This window comes from Sus scrofa, chromosome 6 (assembly GCF_000003025.6).
Source record: "Sus scrofa isolate TJ Tabasco breed Duroc chromosome 6, Sscrofa11.1, whole genome shotgun sequence".
Classification (NCBI taxonomy): Eukaryota; Metazoa; Chordata; class Mammalia; order Artiodactyla; family Suidae; genus Sus; species Sus scrofa.
Window position 1 is genome coordinate 43,590,744 of NC_010448.4, and position 19,505 is coordinate 43,610,248.

The following is a 19,505-nucleotide window of genomic DNA, read 5'->3' on the forward strand; positions in this document are numbered from 1 at the left end:
TAAATAAATAAATAAATAAATAAATAAAAATAAATAAATAAATAAATAAATATATAAAGGAAACTGCTAAGCCTCTGAAGAAGCTGCACCAATAGGTAGTGTCTGAGAGCAGCATCCTGACATCCTCACTAGTACCCAATACTCTCAGACTTAGAAATTTTTGTCTGTTTGGAGTTCCCATCGTGGCGCAGTGGTTAACGAATCCGACTAGGAACCATGAGGTTGCGGGTTCGGTCCCTGCCCTTGCTCAGTGGGTTAATGATCCGGCGTTGCCGTGAGCTGCGGTGTAGGTCGCAGACACGGCTCGGATTCTGCGTTGCTATGGCTCTGGTGTAGGCCAGTGGCTACAGCTCCGATTCAACCCCTAGCCTGGGAACCTCCATATGCCGCAGGAGCGGCCCGAAGAAATAGCAAAAAGACAAAAAAAAAAAAAAAAAAAAAGAAATTTTTGTCCGTTTGATGAGTAACAAATGCTACCTCACTTAACTTGCCTTTTCCTTAAGACCTGGCAGGATTGAGCACTTTTTTTTTTTTTAATCAACTTACAAACCATTTTCCATGCCTCTTCTGCAAATTGCCTACTTGTCTTCTTTGCCCACTAGAGAAAAAATGGGCAGTTTGTCTTTTCACCTTATCACTTGCTCTCCTGCCTGTGCACACAGCAGGTGCCTGGGACACATGGGGTCTCAGGCCCCTAATCCACTCTGTACAGGGACACAGCTGCTTTGAGCTACCCTGTGGCTCTGACATATTCCTTTATTTTTTAAATTTATATATGTATGATATATATTATATATATTTAATATATATGAATATACATATATATGTATAATAATATTATTACATATTTAATTTATATATGTATTGACTTTGCCCATGGCATACATAAGTTCCTGGCCTGAGAAACTCAAGCCACAGCAGTGGCAATGTCAAATCCGGAACCGCTAGGCAATCAGGAAACTCCCTGACATATTCTTTAAAAGGGATCCAACAGCACCTCTTCTGGGAAGCTTTCTCAGCATTCCCATGGCATGGGGGGTATCACTGATCCTGAAGCTGCCAGCGACATGTGCTGGCACTAAAGTCCCCCTTTAAAGTCAGGGGATCCTGGTGCACACTGCACCTCAGGCCCCACCGTCAGTCAGCTAGGGCTTCCACCGGAGCTGTGCAGCCTCCAGTGGGCTAGTCCCAGGCCTGATCTCAATTGCAGAAGCCTTCCACAGCTAAGAACCTACTGTGTGCAAAACATAAGCAAAGTGGCCTACGACCACTTTGTTTTATCCCATTGCATTGGCAGATGCCAAGGCCAAGTTCTACAACTTGCTCCAAACCTCCCAGTGGGGCCCTGGGAAGACTGGGATTTGAGCCTGGATCAGCAACTCTGCTTTGCTGATGGCCCCTGCTGCACTCCTGTTCTGGCTACTCCTGGAAGCTGAAGAGCGTGCAAAACCAGGACCATCAGGGCCCAGGCACAGCATGCAGCACCCCTCCCCACACCCGTGCCCACCCCACAGTGCATACATCCTGGTCCATCGCCTGAGCGCTGGGGAGCCCAAATTCTTGGTGAGGGGAATGTTCATGGCTCCACTTCACAGGATGCTGAGTAACAGGTACACAAGGGGAGAGTCATCCCTGAGCTAAGAAAGCCTGGGAGAGAGGACCAGAGTCAGCCAGAGGCCCACCCACCCCGGGAGCCTGCTCTGAAAGCCAGAGGGAGGGAGAGAGAGCTGGAGCAGAGAGAGAGAAGGAGGGAGAGGGAGGGAGAGGAAGGGAGGGGCAAGGGTTTCTGAAGGCAGCAGACCAAATTTTGCTCAAATTCCAATAAATCTCCCCCTTAATGTTAACATTTTATACTGAAAAATCCTAATGGTGACCTGCCGGCCTCTTTTGAATTCCAGCCCTTTCAGATGGCCTATCTCTCAAGGTGACGAGCCCGTGGTACCTGAATTCATTATTGCCTGATTAATTATGCTGCCCTTGTACAAGGGAAATGGGGACTTCAATCAGCCTCGGCCGCCACCCCCCTGGCCACCTCCGCATCAGGCTGGCTGCTGTCTGAGAGCCCAGCCCAGCGCCCAACACAGGGGTGACCAGGAAGCTGGGAGTGGTGGCTGGTTCAATGTGGCTGCCAGTTGTTAGAGGGCTTGGGATGTGGGGCCCTTTCTCCAAAAAGGGGGGGGGGGCATTTGGGCAGCTGAGGGAGGGAGGGGTGAGTTGGGTCCAGGGGCTGTAGAGTAGAGATTTCTGCTCTGTCCCAGAAGGGGTCTGCCCAGGAGGCCCTCCTCTAGATTCTCTGAAACTGGGTGTCAGTCCTTCAGGAAAAGGCCCCGGGTCTCAGAAGATGCTGTTAAGAGCAAATATCCCTTGGGGTACAGGGTCACTTTGATGAAGATTTACTTGCCAGCTACTCAGGGGCGCCTGTGGGCACAGCACTCGTGGGCATCAAAGCGGAGTCCTGGCATCTGGGATGGGGGTTGGAGGCAGGGTGAGAATTCCACCTCCCAACCTCACTGGTTGATGACCCTGCCAGGGCACTCCTGCTGTGCGCTGCCCTTTGTCCTGCACATTCTGCATTTTTTTAAGGTCTACCAAGTTGTGAAATATAGTCGTAATGAAGCGTTGCAGAGTGATATATCTTTCCAAAGAAGAAAAGACTAGATACCTTTGCCAATGTCAATTCCCCACCCCTATCCCAAGCCTGCCCTGCATGGAGCAACAAAAAGGGCACGTGCCAGCCTGTGCCCTGTGAACTTTGGCCTTAGTGGGTCTGGTTTTAAATCATACCCTGTCATGGATGTGCTGTGTGACCATGGCCAAGGTACCTAAGCTCTCTGAACTTCGGTTTTCAGAGAGACAGTACTCTGTGGACCCCCAGGGTGGTTGTGAGAGCTAATAAGAGAGCACACGTGTAATCTTTGGTTTTGCCCTCCTCACACGGGCCAGTTTGATCCAGCTGTTTTGGTGCTACTTTGTCAAAACTGAGAGCAGTCAAAGGGGGAAGTGCTAGTTTTCTTTACTAAGCTGGGTGCAAATCCATCCTCCTACCACCAAGCTTCAGGAACTGGGAGAGCATGCATTACAGGGCGATTGTGTAAACGCTTGTTTCTAGGCCACCACAGAGCAGTCCACACCCAAGCTGTAGTGAAGTGCTGCACCCAGGCTGCTCTCCCTGGAGGCATCGCCGGCCTCCTCACAAGCCACCTGGCAGGTGTGGTCACAGGGGCACCCCTGCAGGGCAGGGAGGGAGGGAGCAGGTCCCAGGGAGACAGTTGCTCACATCCTGGGGAGAGGGGTGTGTGTGCAGAGGTGTAGCTAGGGAAGGCATGAAGATTGGCATGGTTCGGGGCGCCAGGAGATGGAATTCACCAGTTAGAAACCAGGACCAGGGTTCAGTCAAGGGAGAAGTCTAAGTCCAGGCTGGTCAGACACTGTCACACTTGCAGCAGCAGGAATTATTAAGTTAAAAGCACAGAGGCTTGGACACCCCCACCCCAACCCAGACCCATGGTGCAGACCTAGGCAGGGCTAGGCTGGGCATCTGAGCCTCCACTTGGACCCCTGGAGGACACAGGGAGAGATCCTACCAGAGACTAGGTGACTGGGTCCCAGAAAGAAAGATCCAGTCAGCAGCGGTGTTCTCCTGAGGACAGGAGGGTGTGGGGCTAGCAGGGAGACTGAGTAAGTTCATCTAAGGGAAAATGGGGCGACAACCTATACAGCATCTTCATTTTCAGCGGCTGAACCTGCGAAGTTCAAGTTGGGAGGTTTAAAAACAAGCTAATTGGGAAAGCTACAAAAGATACAAAGGCCACTTAATGACTTGACCTTCAGACAGCAGCCACCTTCCTTAGGTTTCCAGGTGTCTAGACATACACCCGACATCACCTAGGACATCTGGTAGACCCACCCCCACCTGCCCCAACTCACTTGGAGAAACGGCATGTAACCTGCTTGAGGCCTTTTTTTTTTTTTTTTTTTTTAAATCAGTAAGAAGGTTGGTCCTTCCTGATTCCTGGCTGCAAATCTGCCAAAGGACCCCTGAAGGGACAAAGGGAAAAGAACAGACAGCAGAGCAGGGACTCTTACTTTCTACCCCTTTGGAATCATAATATGTCCATGACACCGGTAAGAGATGAAGAGATTTGCTACAAGGCAAAAAACAAAACAAAACAAAACAAAAAAACCAAAACAAAAAAACCCCAAAGAAACAAAAAAACAAAACAAACAAACAAACCCAAAACAATGGTTATGGACTGAATTGTGTCCCCCCACCTCAAATTTCTATGTTGAAGCCCTACCCTCAAACATGATGGTGTTTGGAGATGGAGCCTTTGAAGGTAATTAGGTTAGATGAGATCATGAGGGTGGTGCCCCCACAATGGGATTAGTGGCCTTATTAGCCTGTTGTCATCTCTCTGCCATGTGAGGACACAGGGAGAAGGCTGTCTTCTGCAAGCCAGGAAAAGAGTTTCACCAGAGCTTGACCATCCTGGCATCTTAACCTCAGACTTCTACACTCCAGAACTTGTAGAAAATAAATTTCGGTTGTTTAAGCTCTCTGACTTACGGTAGTTTGTTAAAGCAGACTAAGACACCCATGAATAATAGTCTTCTCTTCCCTTTTCTCCTGTCTGGTTCTGAAGCTACCATGTTGGCCCAAAGCACTAAGTGAACACCTTGCTCCAGAGACACCACTACACAGATACCAGTTCTTAACGAGTGTGAAACCTGTGGGAAACTGTTGAGAAAATGCTAGGACCCTGATGATGAGAGGTCCCCTTCACCCAAAAGGACAAAGGCTTCTGCCCATCTTCTAATGACCTATCTCATTACCTGCCAGCAGTTAAGAGACGGGGACAGAGTCCCAAAGATAGGAGGCTCAGGGGTGAGGGGTGGGTGGAGGAGGCTTCGGCCTCCAATCCCACCTGGGACATTCAGGCATTTCAATTCCCCCCGTCTCCTCCCATTGCTTCCCAAGTGCCACCTCCAAGCCCGGGGCCTCCATGAACGTAGGAGGTCTCAAGGACACCTACTACGCAGTTGCCTGATGCAAGGACCCTGGACCAAGAGTCAAAAGACGTGGCGTCTATAGATCGGCTCCTCACCTTGCAGGCTGGAGACTCAGGAAAAGTGACTTGACCTCTTTGGACCTCGATTTCTGATCTGTAAAGTGCATCCGGACCTCCCCCATTAGGTTATTGTGATCAGTGAGATAACACACAATGGCAGCTCTACACAGGTTGGTTTCCCTACCCTTTTTTCCTCCCTCAGCCTCTCTATGTGTCCATTTGCTCTTAATTTCACAGGTATTTCACAAAACTCACTGACTGGGAAGAAAAAAAATCTTCCCCACTTTTCTCTCTCTTTTTCTTGCCACACCCATGCCATGCAGAAGTTCCAGGGCCAGGAATCGAACCTGCACCACAGCAGTAACCAGAGCCATAGCAGTGACAACATCAGATCATCAACATGCTGAGCCACCAGGAAACTCTTCACTTTTTTTAAGATGTCATAATTTTTTGGAAAAAATACGGTTCTTAGGTCAGAGAAAAAAAACCATGTTGAGAAGCCTGGCACATAGTAGGTGCTCAATAATCCAGGAAGAATGAGACCCTCTCTGATCAGGCTCCGGTGCCTTTGCTACGGTGCATATTCAGAGATTTGGGGGTCCTCTCTACGCTTGCCTATCTCTCTCTGGAGTTGTGAGCTCCTCCAGGAGATGCACTGCCCAACTGTGAAGTGACTTTTGCCAAAGCTCTGCAAACTTGGGATGAACAGAAAGAAAGCTTTAAGTGCCTACGCACCACATATACACAGCTGGCCAGACTCAACAGCATGGCTTTCAGGCTGTCAGGAGGCTCTCGGCACCTGATTTGTTGAATATAGATGGGATAGTAGGTAAGACAGAGTGCGATCCTGCTTTAAGAAAACGGCTAGTGTCACTTCCTCCCCCGGTTATATCGACAGCGCGGCTCAGAGGACGGGTCAGAACAATTACTGTGAGTGAGCAACCTGGTCCCAGGCTCTCTAGCACTGGGGGAAGGGAGAACAGCAGAGTTTCAATGTTAAGTTGCATAAAAAAGACAAAAAAAAAAAAAAAAAAAAAAAAACTCAAAGTTTTTTTAAAGTGGGGGAAAAAACATCCAAGCACTTTAATTCCACTGTGCCATGTGAACTGATACAGCTCAGAAGTTTTCCTTGACACCAACTTTCAATGCCGGGATTTTGTATTCTGTCTTGTAAGGATTTAATAAAAGCTAAAAAAGAAGAAAAAGAAAAAGAAAAAGAAAAGAAAAGGGCTAGTGTCAAAAAAAACAGGTGAGAACAATCCATCTGATTCAATAAAATTCAGAAAAATACATTTTCTATTAACTCCTATTGAAACTGGCAAATTTGTGTCATCACATTAGAAATGTTTTTCTGACTGCCTCCCAACAATCTTTTTAATCTTTGCTTTGATGGTCTATTTTTCCCCATCTTTGCACTTTCTGCCTTTCTTATCCTCATGCCTAAGGTATGTCTCAGAATGTAGTTGGCTGTCCGTTATTTATTTATCCTGTCAGTCAACTTTTGAAGTTTGATGGCAGTGTTTAGTTCGTTCACATGTAATTTAATTGTTGCCCATTTAGGTTTAAATCTACAATGTTTCTATGTCTTCTTCTATTATCACCTTCTTTGTTTTCTTTCTTCAGATTAACTATTTTCATATCATTTCTCCCTCTAGTATTTGCTTGTGAGTTACACTTTTTTTAACCATTCCTTTAGAGGTTATAGCAAGAAATTATGTTATGAATTGAACTGTGTCCCCGCCCCCACCAAATTGATATGTTGAAGCTTCAACCCCCAATGTGGCTGGATTTGAAGACGGGTCCTTTAAGGTTAAGTGAGGTCATAAAGGTCTGATCTGATAGAACTGAGGTTCTTACAAGAAGGGACACCAGAGAATCTGCTCTTTCTGACATCTGAGGATACAGAAAGAAGAGGGCCATCTCAGTTACAATTACGGTAAAAGAGGGAGATCCTGTCATGGCTCAGCAGTTAATGAACCCAACTAGTACCCATGAGGATGCGGGTTCAATCCCTGGCTTGCTCAGTGGGTTAAGGATATGGTGTTGCTGTGAGCTCTGGTGTGGGTTGCAGACAAGGCTCAGATCCAGAGTTGCTGTGGCTGTGATGCAGGCCAGCAGCTACAGCTCCGATTGGACCCCTAGCCCGGGAACTTTCGTATGCCACCTGTACGATCCTAAAAAAAGCTAAAAGCCAGGAAGACAGCCTTCACTAGAATCTGACCATGCTGGCACCCTGATCTCTGACTTCCAGCCTTCAGAACTGTGAGAAAATATTTTTTTTTTGTCTTCTGTCTTTTGAGGGCTGCATCCCCAGCATATGGAGGTTCCCAGGCTAGGGGTCTAATCGGAGCTACAGCTGCCGGCCTACACCACAGCCACAGCAACGCCAGATCCGAGCTGCATCTTCGACCTACACCACAGCTCAAGGCAACGCCGGGTCCTCAACCCACTGAGTGAGGCCAGGGATGGAACTCACAACCTCATGGTTCCTGGTTGGATTTGTTTCTGCTTTGCCACGATGGGAACTCCCTATTTTAATTCTTATATATATACACGGGTTAAATTTTTTTCTACATGTATTTATTTACTTAGGGCTTCTTGACTCTGTGGATTTATGTATTTCACCAACATCGGAAAATTCTTGGTCATTATCTATTCAAATATTGCTTCTGTTCAATTCTCCCTCTTCCTGTTTTCCTCTGGGACCTCAGTTACAATTACGGTAAAAGCTTTTCATTATGTCCAAAATATGACATACTCATTCTGTATTTTCCATCATTTTGTCTTTTTGTGCTTCACTGCAGACATTTTTTTCTGATATATCTTCCAATTCACTATTCCTCTCCTAATTTGTGTCTCATCTACTTGGAACTCATCTAATATGTTATTTTTAATTACACTTTTTCAGTTATATTTCCATTATTTTGTAGGTCACAGATGCATCTCTGATCCCACATTGCTGTGGCTGTGGCATAGACCAGTGGCTACAGCACAGATTCAACCCCTAGCCTGGGAACCTCCATATGCCACAGGTGCAGCCTTAAAAAGACAAAAAAAAAAAAATCCGTTCTGTCTCTCATTTCCTTGAATGTATTGATCAGAGGGTATTTTATCTATATCTAATAACTCCAATAACTTGGTTCCCTGTGAATCAGTTTCTTCTTGTTTTTTTTTTTTTTCAGGGGGCTGCACCAACAGCACATGGAATTTCCCAAGATAGGGGCTGAATCAGAGCTGTAGCTGCCAGGCTATGCCACAGCCACAGCGACATGGGATCCGAGCCCACATCTGCGACCTACACCACAGCTCACAGCTACACTGGATCCTTAACCCACTGAGCAAGGCCGGGGACTGAACCCACATCTTCATGGATACTAGTCGGGTTCATTTCCGCTGAGCCACAAGGGGAACTCTGTCAATCAGTTTCTATTATCTTTCCTCTCTTGGTTTAGGGTGATTTAGTTTTGTCTCCTGGTATGCCTAGTAAATTTGGATCAACTGCTACATACTGTATATGAAAAATTATAGAACTAAGGTGATACTGTGGATGAGGCTATCTTTCTCCAGAGATTTTCTTTTGCTCTTGTCATACAGTTGGTATAGGGGCATATCCTTAGTTTGCTTTGAGTAAAACCTTTTTGAAAGTTGGTCCTTTTTTGATTTGCCCATACTACTGGTATAAACTTTCTGAGGTCCTAACAAAAAGGCTAGGCTATTACCAGGGCCTCTCTGAGACTGCCAAAGCTTTGCTCAGCTTCTTAGCACTGAAGTCACTGCTCTTAGAGATAAATGCCTTGAGAAGAATAATAGTGCTGTTATATACTAAATATCTGTGCTCCCCCCCAATTCATATATTGAAGCCTTAGCCCCCAGTGTGATGGTATAAGGAAGTGAAGCCTTGGGAAGGTAATTAGGTTTAGTTGAGGTCATAAGGGTGGAGCTTCTGTGATTTGATTAGTGCTCTTATAAGATCAGAAAGAGACATCAGAGCTTCCTCTCTTTGCCTTGTGAGGACACAGAGAGAAGGTGGCAATCGGCCAGCCAGTCCTCATCAAGAACCGAATCTGCTGACACCCTGGTTTTGGACTTCCAGCCTCCAGAACAAAAGTGTCAAATGTCAGATTCACCTTTCTGTTTCTGTTCTCTCCAGGATCTTGCCCTCTCAAGTTCTCTCAAGTTAGACAGATTTTTTAAATTATCCAGCTGTTCTACTTGTTTGAGGTTGGAGGCTTGGTTTGATCCAGGTTGGTGTTCCAGAGTCAGAAGTAGAGGTCTCAACTATTGCTATAGCATAATTCCTCGGTTATAATGATGGTTAGCACAAAAATAAAGGTTTAGAGTATTGGTTTTGGTGTAATAAATTCCATATGGGTGGGTTTTAAAAAGTGCAGATTGGTTCAACTGATTGGAAAAAGTAGAAAATTACAGCTTTCTATTAAGATAAATTATTCTAATTAAATTAGTATAAGAAGCTTTTGAGCAGTCACTGAAAACATACATCACAGCTAATTTCCTAATATTTTTCCCACAGTGACGTATACCTTTGGTTTATAGCAGTAAGAATTAGAGGAGCTGCAAGCTTCCCAGCTCTCCACCAGGCTCTGGATCACGCCGCTAGATGCTGCCAGGTCCCTAAGAAGACAACATATTTGATTCAGTATCACAGTCCAGGCAAACTCATTCAACAAACATACAGCAACCAAATTTAAAGAGCCTTATCTTATGTCTCCAAAATTTTCAGAAATTATTCTTTCAAAGTACAAACATCCACAAAAACTGAGAAGATGAAGAGTTCCCATCGTGGCTCAGTAGTTAACGAATCCAACTAGGAACCATGAGGTTGCGGGTTCGATCCCTGGCCTCGCTCAGTGGGCTAAGGATTTGGCATTGCCACGAGCTGTGATGTAGGTCTCAGATGTGGCTTGAATCTGGCGTGGCTGTAGTTGTGGTATAGGCCGGCAGCTGTAGCTCCAACTAGACCCCTAGCCTGGGAACCTCCATATGCCATGGGAGCGACCCTAGAAAAGGAATAGAGACCAAAAAAACTGAGAAGATGAAAATAGAAAATAATTTTCCATAACAGAATAGAGATGTGATACTGCAACTACTTGTCAAGGGACAACTGCTGTTTTAAGCTTTGCCCCAACAGATGGTTCATGACACATGGGTGAAAAGGCCATCAAAGCACAAAGTTCATCCTGTTTTGGCAGAGAATGGGATAAACTAGTTAACCCAAAGGCCAGGCTGCATGCTGTATACTGAACCACATGTCCTACAGGAAGAGAGGGAAGATAAGAACAGCTGGGAAGGCTAAGAGTATCGACTATAGGCACTCATGTTTTGATGAGCAAATGGGCTTTATTCTCAAGGCTGGGCAAAACTACCGTCAAATGTATAGCTGAAGTCACTAAGTGAAATGACTTAGGAACTAGATGGATGGGAATAAATCTGTGAGCCCGACAAGAAACAATTCCCTAAGGAGGTTATAGACTGGCTAATATGATAATGCTTTGGCCTCCAAACACAACTGAGAGACTCAAGACCAAGAGCTTAAGTTGGATTGCTTCAGCTACCAAAATAAAGGATGGTGACAGAGCTCCATGGGGAGGGGGGTACCTCTCAACTCCCTGGAGGGGCACACGGAAGACAAGGTTGGTTATGGGCAGGTTATAATCACAGACTCTATTAGGACTAAATAAGTCCTCCTTGGAATATCTTATCTTACAGAAGATGAACTGACACACCTAGGGAACTCCTTTTCATTTTTCAGGATCCATAGCAAACATCAATTCCTCTACAAGGTCTTCCATGCTTCCATTGGTGGCTTCCTTCTTTGTCATTTCCTAATCTAAAGTGTTAGCTCCATAATTTCAGAAGCTCAAGAAGACAGAATGTCCTCCACAGTGTTTCTTGAATGGACAAGTGACAAGTGACATGCGCAAAATCACAGAGCAAGACATGGACTAGTCATCCTGAGCTCCACTCCATAGAATTTGGTCAGGTTCCAATGCCAGTTCCCCAAGTTTGAGAATATCCTTCAAAAAGTAAAAGATAAAAAAAAATCCAGGAGTTCCTGCTGTGGCACAGTGGGTTAAGGATCCGGCATTGCCTCAGCTGTGGCATAGACTGAAGCTGCAGTTCAGAATCAGTTCCTGGCTGGGGGACTTCAATATGCTGCAGGTGTGGACTGAAAGAAAAAAAACAAAAAACAAAAAAACCCCAGACATAATAGAATAATAAAATGAACCATATACTTATTACTAATGTCCAACTTTGTTTCCATCTATACCTTCCTCTACTTTCCTTATTGCAACATAAAACTATTTAGAATAAATTCCAGATATCATTTCATCTGTATAATTTTTTTGTTTTTGTTTTTGTTTTTAGGGCCGAACTCACGACATAATGGAGGTTCCCAGGCTAGGGGTCTAATCAGAGCTATAGCTGCTGGCCTACACCACAGCCACAGCAATGCCAGATCCAAGCCGTGTTTGTGACCTACACCACAGTGCACGGCAACCCATGGAGCAAGGCCAGGGATCGAACCTGCAACCTCATGGTTCCTAGTCGGATTTGTTTCTGCTGCACCATCACAGGAACTCCCATCATTTCATCTGTATGTTTTAGCACTTATTTTCAAATACAGGAAAAAAATATATTAAATATTTCTAAATACTGAAAAATGTAAGCATAATATTACCGCTCTAAAATACTGTAATACTTTTTTTATAAAGGAAATACAGCTTTTATTTTATTTTATTGTCTTTTTAGGGCTGCATCTGTGGCACATGGAAGTTCCCAAGCTAGGGGTCTATGCCACAGTCACAGCAACGCTGGATTCAATCTGCATCTGGGACCTATGCCACACACTGCACACACTGCAACAATGGCAGATCCTTAACTCACTAAGCAAGGCCAGGGATCGAACCTGTGTCCTCATGGATACTAGTCAGGTTCTTAGCTAGTAACTGCTGAGCTACAATGGGAACTCCTGTAATAAAAGTTTTTAAAAATCAAATACCCCTTCAGTGCTATTTTTTTTTTTTTTGGCCACGCCTGTGGTATGTGGAAGTTCCCAGGCCAGAGACCAGAACCACTGCAGAACCACTGCAATTCCCAATGAACTCCATCATCAGTGTTCAAATTCGTAAGTGTCCTATGAATGTCATTCTTTTTCTTAGATTTTATTTGATTTAGAATCTAAATGCAATGATTTTCCTTGCAATTCATTTGAAGAACTGGGTTATTTGCAGTTTCATGAGATGTGGATAGTTTCTCATGGTAGTGTTGATCCAGATGAGGCTTGACCCGATGCAGGCTTGATTTAGGGGGGCAGGCTGGGCTGCAAGGAGTGTCAAGACAACTTCAAAGTTGGTGTGGAGTTTTTTTTTTCCATTAGCACATCACGTGTGTTCTCTTTTTCCATGGTGTTAGTAACCATACCTGATCATGCCTAGATCCATTAATTCATTAGGGATGCAAAATGGTGATGTGCTATCATTCTTTCTTCATTTATTAGCTGGAAATACTTTTATAGAGAAATTTCCCCTCATCTACCATCTGGTCGCCCAAGCCCAATTTTAAAACAATTTAACCAAGACCATGCTTTCTGTCAAGTCAGAATCCTCTGCAGGAGGATGAACAACTTTCTTTTATTCTTTCAAGAATTAACTGAAAGACGGTGGGCTGCAGAAAAGACGATCTCATTTGGTTCTGAGGACCTATCTGCCCTGAGATTTTCTTTAGAAGCATTGCTCCAGGGCTTGCTCTAAAGGTCTACCCTTTTTCTTTGAAAATGTTTTCTCCTGTAATTAAGGGAGTTTCTAATTTAGGGAACAGATAAAAATTCATCAAACTTATATTTTTAAAAAAGTCATAATCCTGAAGCTGCAAAGATCTGGCTCCAGGGAAATCCTGAATTGAGGAAAGATGCTAATCAGGACAGAATTTAAGACAATAGTTTATAATCGTTCACTCCCAGAACAGAGACTATCCCAAGGAAATGCCAAGGAAAAAAGTAAAATCTGTGATTGATTTTGCATTTTGAGAAACTGACCAAGTTTCCTGATCAAATGCTGATTGCAAGTCTGACTCAAGGTTGAGCAGATAAAAGAATATTCCAGGGTACCCCCCAACCCCTTTGGGTCTCCACAAGCTGTGATTTTGAAAAACCAGACCCTAGCAATCAGAGACCTCACTTGTTCCACCGCCGCAGAGGAAATGAAAGATGCTTCGCCTCCAGTTCCTGGCTCCTGTTGACATGCCCTCGGGTTCAAGCTGGCGCCAGGCTGGGAGGGAGAGTGGTCCCTGTCTTGCTGTCTGCAGAGGTTAAATGTAATCTTTACTCCTCGATTAATTTCGTGAGATCGGGGACCCTCGCGGTGATCCAGCTGAATCCACCCCGCGAAGCTGTCGGGGCAGCGGGCGCTCAGGCCTTCCGGAATCCCAGGACCCTTTCATCTAACCCCGATCCCCAGGACCCAGGCCCTGGGGAAAATCCTGGCCTCGGACGGGTCGCTCCTCATAGGCTTTCACTTGGCTTCTTCGTAGTGTGCTAACACCTGGTGCGCCTTGGTACAGTCTGTGCCTCGGTTTCCCCAGCTGTAAAGTAGTAAGGTTAGATCGGAGCCTTAATTCGCAGAATCACCCGGGAAGCTTTTCCAAAACCCTCGGTCAGGGTGCCCCTGAAGACCCACTGGATCGGAAAGAGGGGGCCCGGGAGCTCGCAGGCAGGGCTGGAACTCAGGACCCTGCTCTCCGCCTCTTCAGCGGTTCCACCCTCCAGCCTGCTCTCGCCCTCGGCCCGGGCGGGTCCTGCACGTCTCTGGGCGGGTTCCGGGAGGCTGGGCAGCCCCACCGGAAAGACTCGTTTCAGCCGGAGCAGGCTGAGGCCGGACGGAAACAGACTTGACCCCCCTCCTCCCTCGCAGGCCCTCCGGGTCTCCCGACCCCCGCGCAGCCCTGCCGGATTCGAGGAAACGCTGGCTCGCAGCTGGGCAGCCCCGGGGTCATCCCCTCCCACGCCGGTCGCAACCCCCAGGCCATACCTGGCCTCTGCCTCCCGCCCGCGGGCTCGGACTCGACGGAGCTTCAATGGGGGGGAGGGGAGACCGACTGCGATGCGGGGAGCCGCGGCGCAGCGGCCTCTGCCCCTTCCCCCACGTTGTGCAGAGCAGCCTTCTAAGCCGCAGTGCTCAGACGACCCCAGGCGGAGACAGCGACTTCGGATGGCGGCTGTGCCGGCGAAAGCCCGCGGGCACGCCCCTCGACGACCCCAGCCCCGCCCGCCCAGCATGGGCCGCCAGCACCGTGCTTCTGATCCCCGGGTAGGGCTGGGGATTGAGTGGCGCGCTGGCCCAGTCACTCCACCTCCTTGGGCCTCGGCCTCCAAATAGGGCGCTCTTGCTGAGCTGTGTGGAGGGAGGAACCCAGGCTTTTCCCGAGGCCCAAAAGGAGGGCCCGGCTGAGAAAGGGCGGGTCTGAAGGCTGCCGGAACCCGCGGGGGTCTCCGGGGTTAGCGGCTCAGATCATCGGGTCAGTCCTTGGTGGAGTCAGGGCAAGAAGAGGCCGGCCCTGCCCAGTCTGCAGTCCTGCTGAGCGCAGACCAAGCACTGCCTACTTCATCTGTGCAGAACATGGGCCCCTTCCTGCTGGGCACCCCTAGTGCCGCAACGAAACACAGGATGGGAGCATCCAGACGTTTTACAGGCCCTCTGCGTAAACCCAGCCAGAAAAGCGCCCTTTCTGGGAAGGTGCACCGGTGACGAAGAACCCAACTCCACAACTGGCTCAAATCTGCTCGCTGATCAAAAGCTCTTTGGAAATTTATGCTAGGCGAGAAGCGCAAATGGGGAAAATGTAACCAAAGGCCTCAGAGAGCAAGTGGTGCTTAATTTCCAGGTTTGAGTCCACCGATAACAAATGCTAGAGAGGGTGTGGAGAAAACGGAACCCTCCTGCACTGTTGGTAGGAATGTAAATTGGTACAATCACTATGGAAAACAGTATGGAGGTAACTCAGAAAACTAAACATAGAACTACCATATGACCCAGCGATCCCACTCTTGGGCATATATCCAGACAAAACTTTCCTGGAAAAAGACACATTCACCCGCACGTTCATGGCAGCACTATTCACAATAGCCAAGACATGGAAGCAACCCAAATGTCCTTTGACAGATGAATGGATTAAGAAGATGTGGTATATATATACACAATGGAATACTACTCAGCCATAAAAAGAACAAAATAATGCCATGTGCAGCAACATGGATGGAACTAGAGACTCTCATACTAAGTGAAGTAAGTCAGAAAAACAAATACCATATGATATCACTTATATCTGGAATCTAATATAAGGCACAAATGAACCTTTCCACAGGAAAGAAATGCAGGGACTTGGAGAACAGACTTGTGGTTGCCAAGGGGGAGGGGGAAGGAGTGGGATGAACTGGGCATTTGGGGTTAGTAGATGCAAACTATTGTCTTTGGAATGGATAAGCAATGAGATCCTGCTGAATAGCACTGGGAACTATGTCTAGTCACTTATGATGGAGCATGATAATGTGAGAAAAATAATTTATATATGTATGTGTGACTGGGTCACCTCTGTACAGTAGAATATTGACAGAACACTGTAAATCAGCTATAATGGAAAAAATAAAAATCATTACAAATGAAAAACAAACAAAAATAAATAAATTTCATTTAAAAAAATTTCCAGGTTCAACTTAGACAGTAACCAGTTTGGAGACCAAGTTAAGAAAAAAGCAAGTCCAAAGTCTCAGACTCACAACAGGAAGCATCAGACCTGAGCGCCAGATCTGTCCTTGTCCCGGAATTTATTTAAAGTCTCTGAGCCTCACAGTGTTCCCGTGCATGAAAAGAGCCTGCCCTACCTTCAGAGCACAGCAAGACCAAGTGAAGACAGTAAACATGACAACTGCCACCAGTTTTCTTAGCTCCTGGAAAAGAATGTACAACCGCCAAGATTGCTGGGAGGGAGACAATCCCAACCCTGAAGGAAGAGAATTTATACAGGAACTTTATTTTTTCCTTCTATAAAAAAATGCAATCCCATGGAGTTCTGGTTGTGGCTCAGGAGAAACGAACCCCATTAGTATCCATGAGGTTGTAGGTTTGATCCCTGATCTCACTCAGTGGGTTAAGAATCCGGTGTTGCTGTGAGCTGTGGTGTAGGTGGCAGACACAGCTCGGATCTGGCATTGCTGTGTCTTGGGCCAGCAGCTGCAGCTCCAATTCAACCCCTAGGCTGGGAACTTCCATATACCGTGGGTATAGGCCTAAAAAAACAAACAAAAAAAATAATAATGCAGTCCCATACTAGAGAAGTGTAAAAATCAAAGAGTCGTTAGAAGTCATTTATTGGGTCTTAAGTTTCTGTTTTTATCAAAGAAATGGATGGAGATTGGACAGGAATCCTGGTGCTCTAGATCTGAGAGAGGTAAGAGCATCAATTATGGAATGACATATACCTGAATTGGAGTCCTGCCTCTATTTACAAGTGCTGTTACCTTAGATAAGTGACTAGGCCTTTCAGAGCCTTGGATTTCTTATCTGTAAGGTGGAGAAAATAGGAGTTCCTGTTGTGGCTCAGCGGAAATGAACCCATCTAATAACCATGAGGATGCAGGTTCAGTCCCTGGCCTTGCTCAGTGGGTTAAGGATCTGGCGTTGCTCTGAGCTGTGGTGTAGGTCGCAGATGTGGCTCATATCCCATGTTACTGTGGCTGTGGTGTAGGCTGGCAACTGCAGCTCTGATTTGACTCCTAGCCTGGGAACCTCCATATGCCACAGGTGCGGTCCTAAGAAAAAGGCAAAAAAAAAAAAAAAAAAAAAAGGAGAAAATAATAGCACCAGAAAAATAACAATATGTTGAGAAAATCAAGTGAGGTGATTATAAAAGTCCTTGGCACAGGGCCCAGCATGTTGAATACATGATAAATGCTACCTAACACTTTTTCTATTATTCACAGTGATTCCTACTCTTTCCTCCCTTACCAACATTCTATTTGTAAAAAATGTCAAAGAATTGTACAGTAAACACCTAAGCATGTTACGATGAGGATACTGGTACATCTTCATGCCTCCATAACGGTGAGAAATTAGATATCTATTGTTTAAGCCACCCAGTCTGTTGTATTTTGCTAAGGTAACCCTAGCAAACATAGGACCCCTTAGGAGTAGCTGAAAACTGGAGTTATCAGTGCAAATTCATGGTGTACATGGTTTTCAATATACATAATAGATATAAAAATAAAGGCAGGAGTCCCCGTCGTGGCTCAGTAGTTAACAAATCTGACTTGCATCCATGAGGATGCAGGTTCAATCCCTGCCCTCGCTCAGTGGGCTGAGGATCCAATGTTGCCGTAAGCTGTGTTTAGGTCAAAGACTCGGCTCAGATCCTGTGTTACTGTGGCTGTGGTGTAGGCTGGCAGCTACAGCTCCGGTCTGACTCCTAGCCTGGGAAATATCCCATGGGTGCGGCCCTAAAAAGCAAAATAAATAAATAAATAAATGCAGATGTAAATGTATGTGTATTACATACACATGTGTATGTTTGCATGTATATCTCTGTTCACTGAGTGTCCTTGGGAGCAATGACATCCCCAAAGCCATGAGTTCCCCTAGTGGCCAGACCTTGCTTTCTAAATATCACTCTTCACTAAAAGGGCAGAGCCTGGAAAGTATAAGACGAGCCTAGGACATCTTATTGGGCCAGAAAATAAGGAAGTTCCCAAAGAGTGATATGGACACATCAAACAGACACAGAAGGAGACTCTACTGGCCAAATCTGGGGCAATTATGATTCAATAAATAAAAGAGAACTCCATGAGTCCATGCTGATATACACGAATACACGGGGAGAGTGGTAGACTGCTTCTCTATGGCAGAATCCCAACAGTATAAGGAACTATGGGGTGAGAAAAGCGTCACTGCACAACCGGCAGAATAATTCACCCAAGAATCATCAATAGATGCTAGAATTACTAGGAGGAGGTTTGATGAGGAACAAGATACTTGGTTTCAAAGCGCCTCTCCCACGAAATGTTTATTAATTACAAAGGTATAAAGAGTTATTTTGTAGTAAAGAGGCATGGCAGATACAGACACCTTAATCAAGTTAGCATTATCCATAAGAGGACAAACTGAAATCAAGGGCCACCTGATAAGATGCACCTAGAAGAGCAGCCCCTGTGATCTTCCTGCCCCAAAACACACAACCTGAATCTAAACATGAGGGGCTATCAGTCAAAACAAACTGAGGGATAGTTACAAACTAACTGGCCTGGAACCTTCAAAGCTATCAAGGTCATGAAAGTCAAGGAAAGACTGAGTAACAGTTCCAGATTGAAGGAGAAATCACACAGGTGTGACAATTAAATGCATCATGTGATTCTAGCCCCATTCCTTCTGCTATTAAGGATGGCACTGAAACAACTGGTGAAACTCGAATGAAGTCTGAGAAGTAGATGTTAGTCATGTATCTCTCTCTTTCTCTCTCTCTTTTTTTTTTTTTTTTTTTTTTTTTTTGCTTTTTAGGGCTGTACTTGTGGCACACGGAAGTTCCCAGGCTAGGGGTCCAATTGGAGCCGTAGCTGCCGGCCTACGCCAGAGCCACAGCAATACCAGATTCAAGCCATGTCTGCGACCTACACCACAGCTCACGACAATGCCGGATCCTTAACCCACTGAGCAAGGCCAGGGATCGAACCTGCATCCTCATGGATGCTAGTCAGATTCGTTTCCACTGCGTCATAACAGGAACTCCCAGTAATGTATCGATGTTAGTTTCCCAAAATTTTAGTTATGTTTTTGTAGGAAATACACGTTTTTAGGTTTAGGGGGGTGACAAGGCATCAAGCCAGCAACTTACTCTCCTACTGTTTAAGAATGGGGAAGTTCTGGAGTAACCATCATGGCTCAGTGGTTAACAAACCCTACTAGTAACCATGAGGTTGAGGGTTGGATTCCTGGCCTCGCTCAGTGGGTTAAGGATCTGGCATTGCCGTGAGCTGTGGTAAAGGTCGCAGACGCGGCTCACATTCCGCATTGCTGTGGCTATAGTTCCGATTAGACCCTAGCCTGGGAACCTCCATATGCTGTGGGTGCAGCCCTTAAAAGACAAAAGACAAAAAAAAAAAAGGATTATCTATAGAAGATATATAGATGGCAGATAAGCATATGAAAAGATATTTAACATCATTTGTCATTAGGGAAATGCAAATTAAAATAGCAATGCAATATCGCTACACATATTAGAGTGGCTAAAATCCAAAAAACTGACAGTACCAATTTCTGGTGAGAAAATGTGAAGCAACAGGAACTTACATTGCTGGTGGGAATGCAAAATGGTGCAGCCACTTTGGGATATAGTTTGGCAGTTTCTTTCCTTCTTTCTTTTGTCTTTTTTTCT

At 45.7% G+C, this 19,505-nt stretch overlaps 1 protein-coding gene across 15 annotated transcripts in view; it reads right to left on the minus strand.

Annotated features, from left to right (window-relative positions):
- The window catches only part of LOC100623157, a 267,694-nt gene that overhangs the window by 42,858 nt on the left and 205,331 nt on the right, over window positions 1–19,505 (minus strand). For 13 of the 15 annotated variants that reach the window (XR_002344634.1, XR_002344636.1, XR_002344635.1 and 10 more), the window contains one exon: window positions 9,611–9,701. Coding sequence is in view for 8 of the 15 variants with exons in the window: in XM_021094309.1 (XP_020949968.1) it covers window positions 9,611–9,701 (91 nt within the window). In the remaining 7 variants the exon portion in view is untranslated. Of the gene's footprint in view, window positions 1–6,117; window positions 6,258–9,610; window positions 9,702–14,116; window positions 15,086–19,505 lie in introns of those variants that run through there. The other 2 variants (XM_021094314.1, XM_021094306.1) reach the window with 2 other exon arrangements.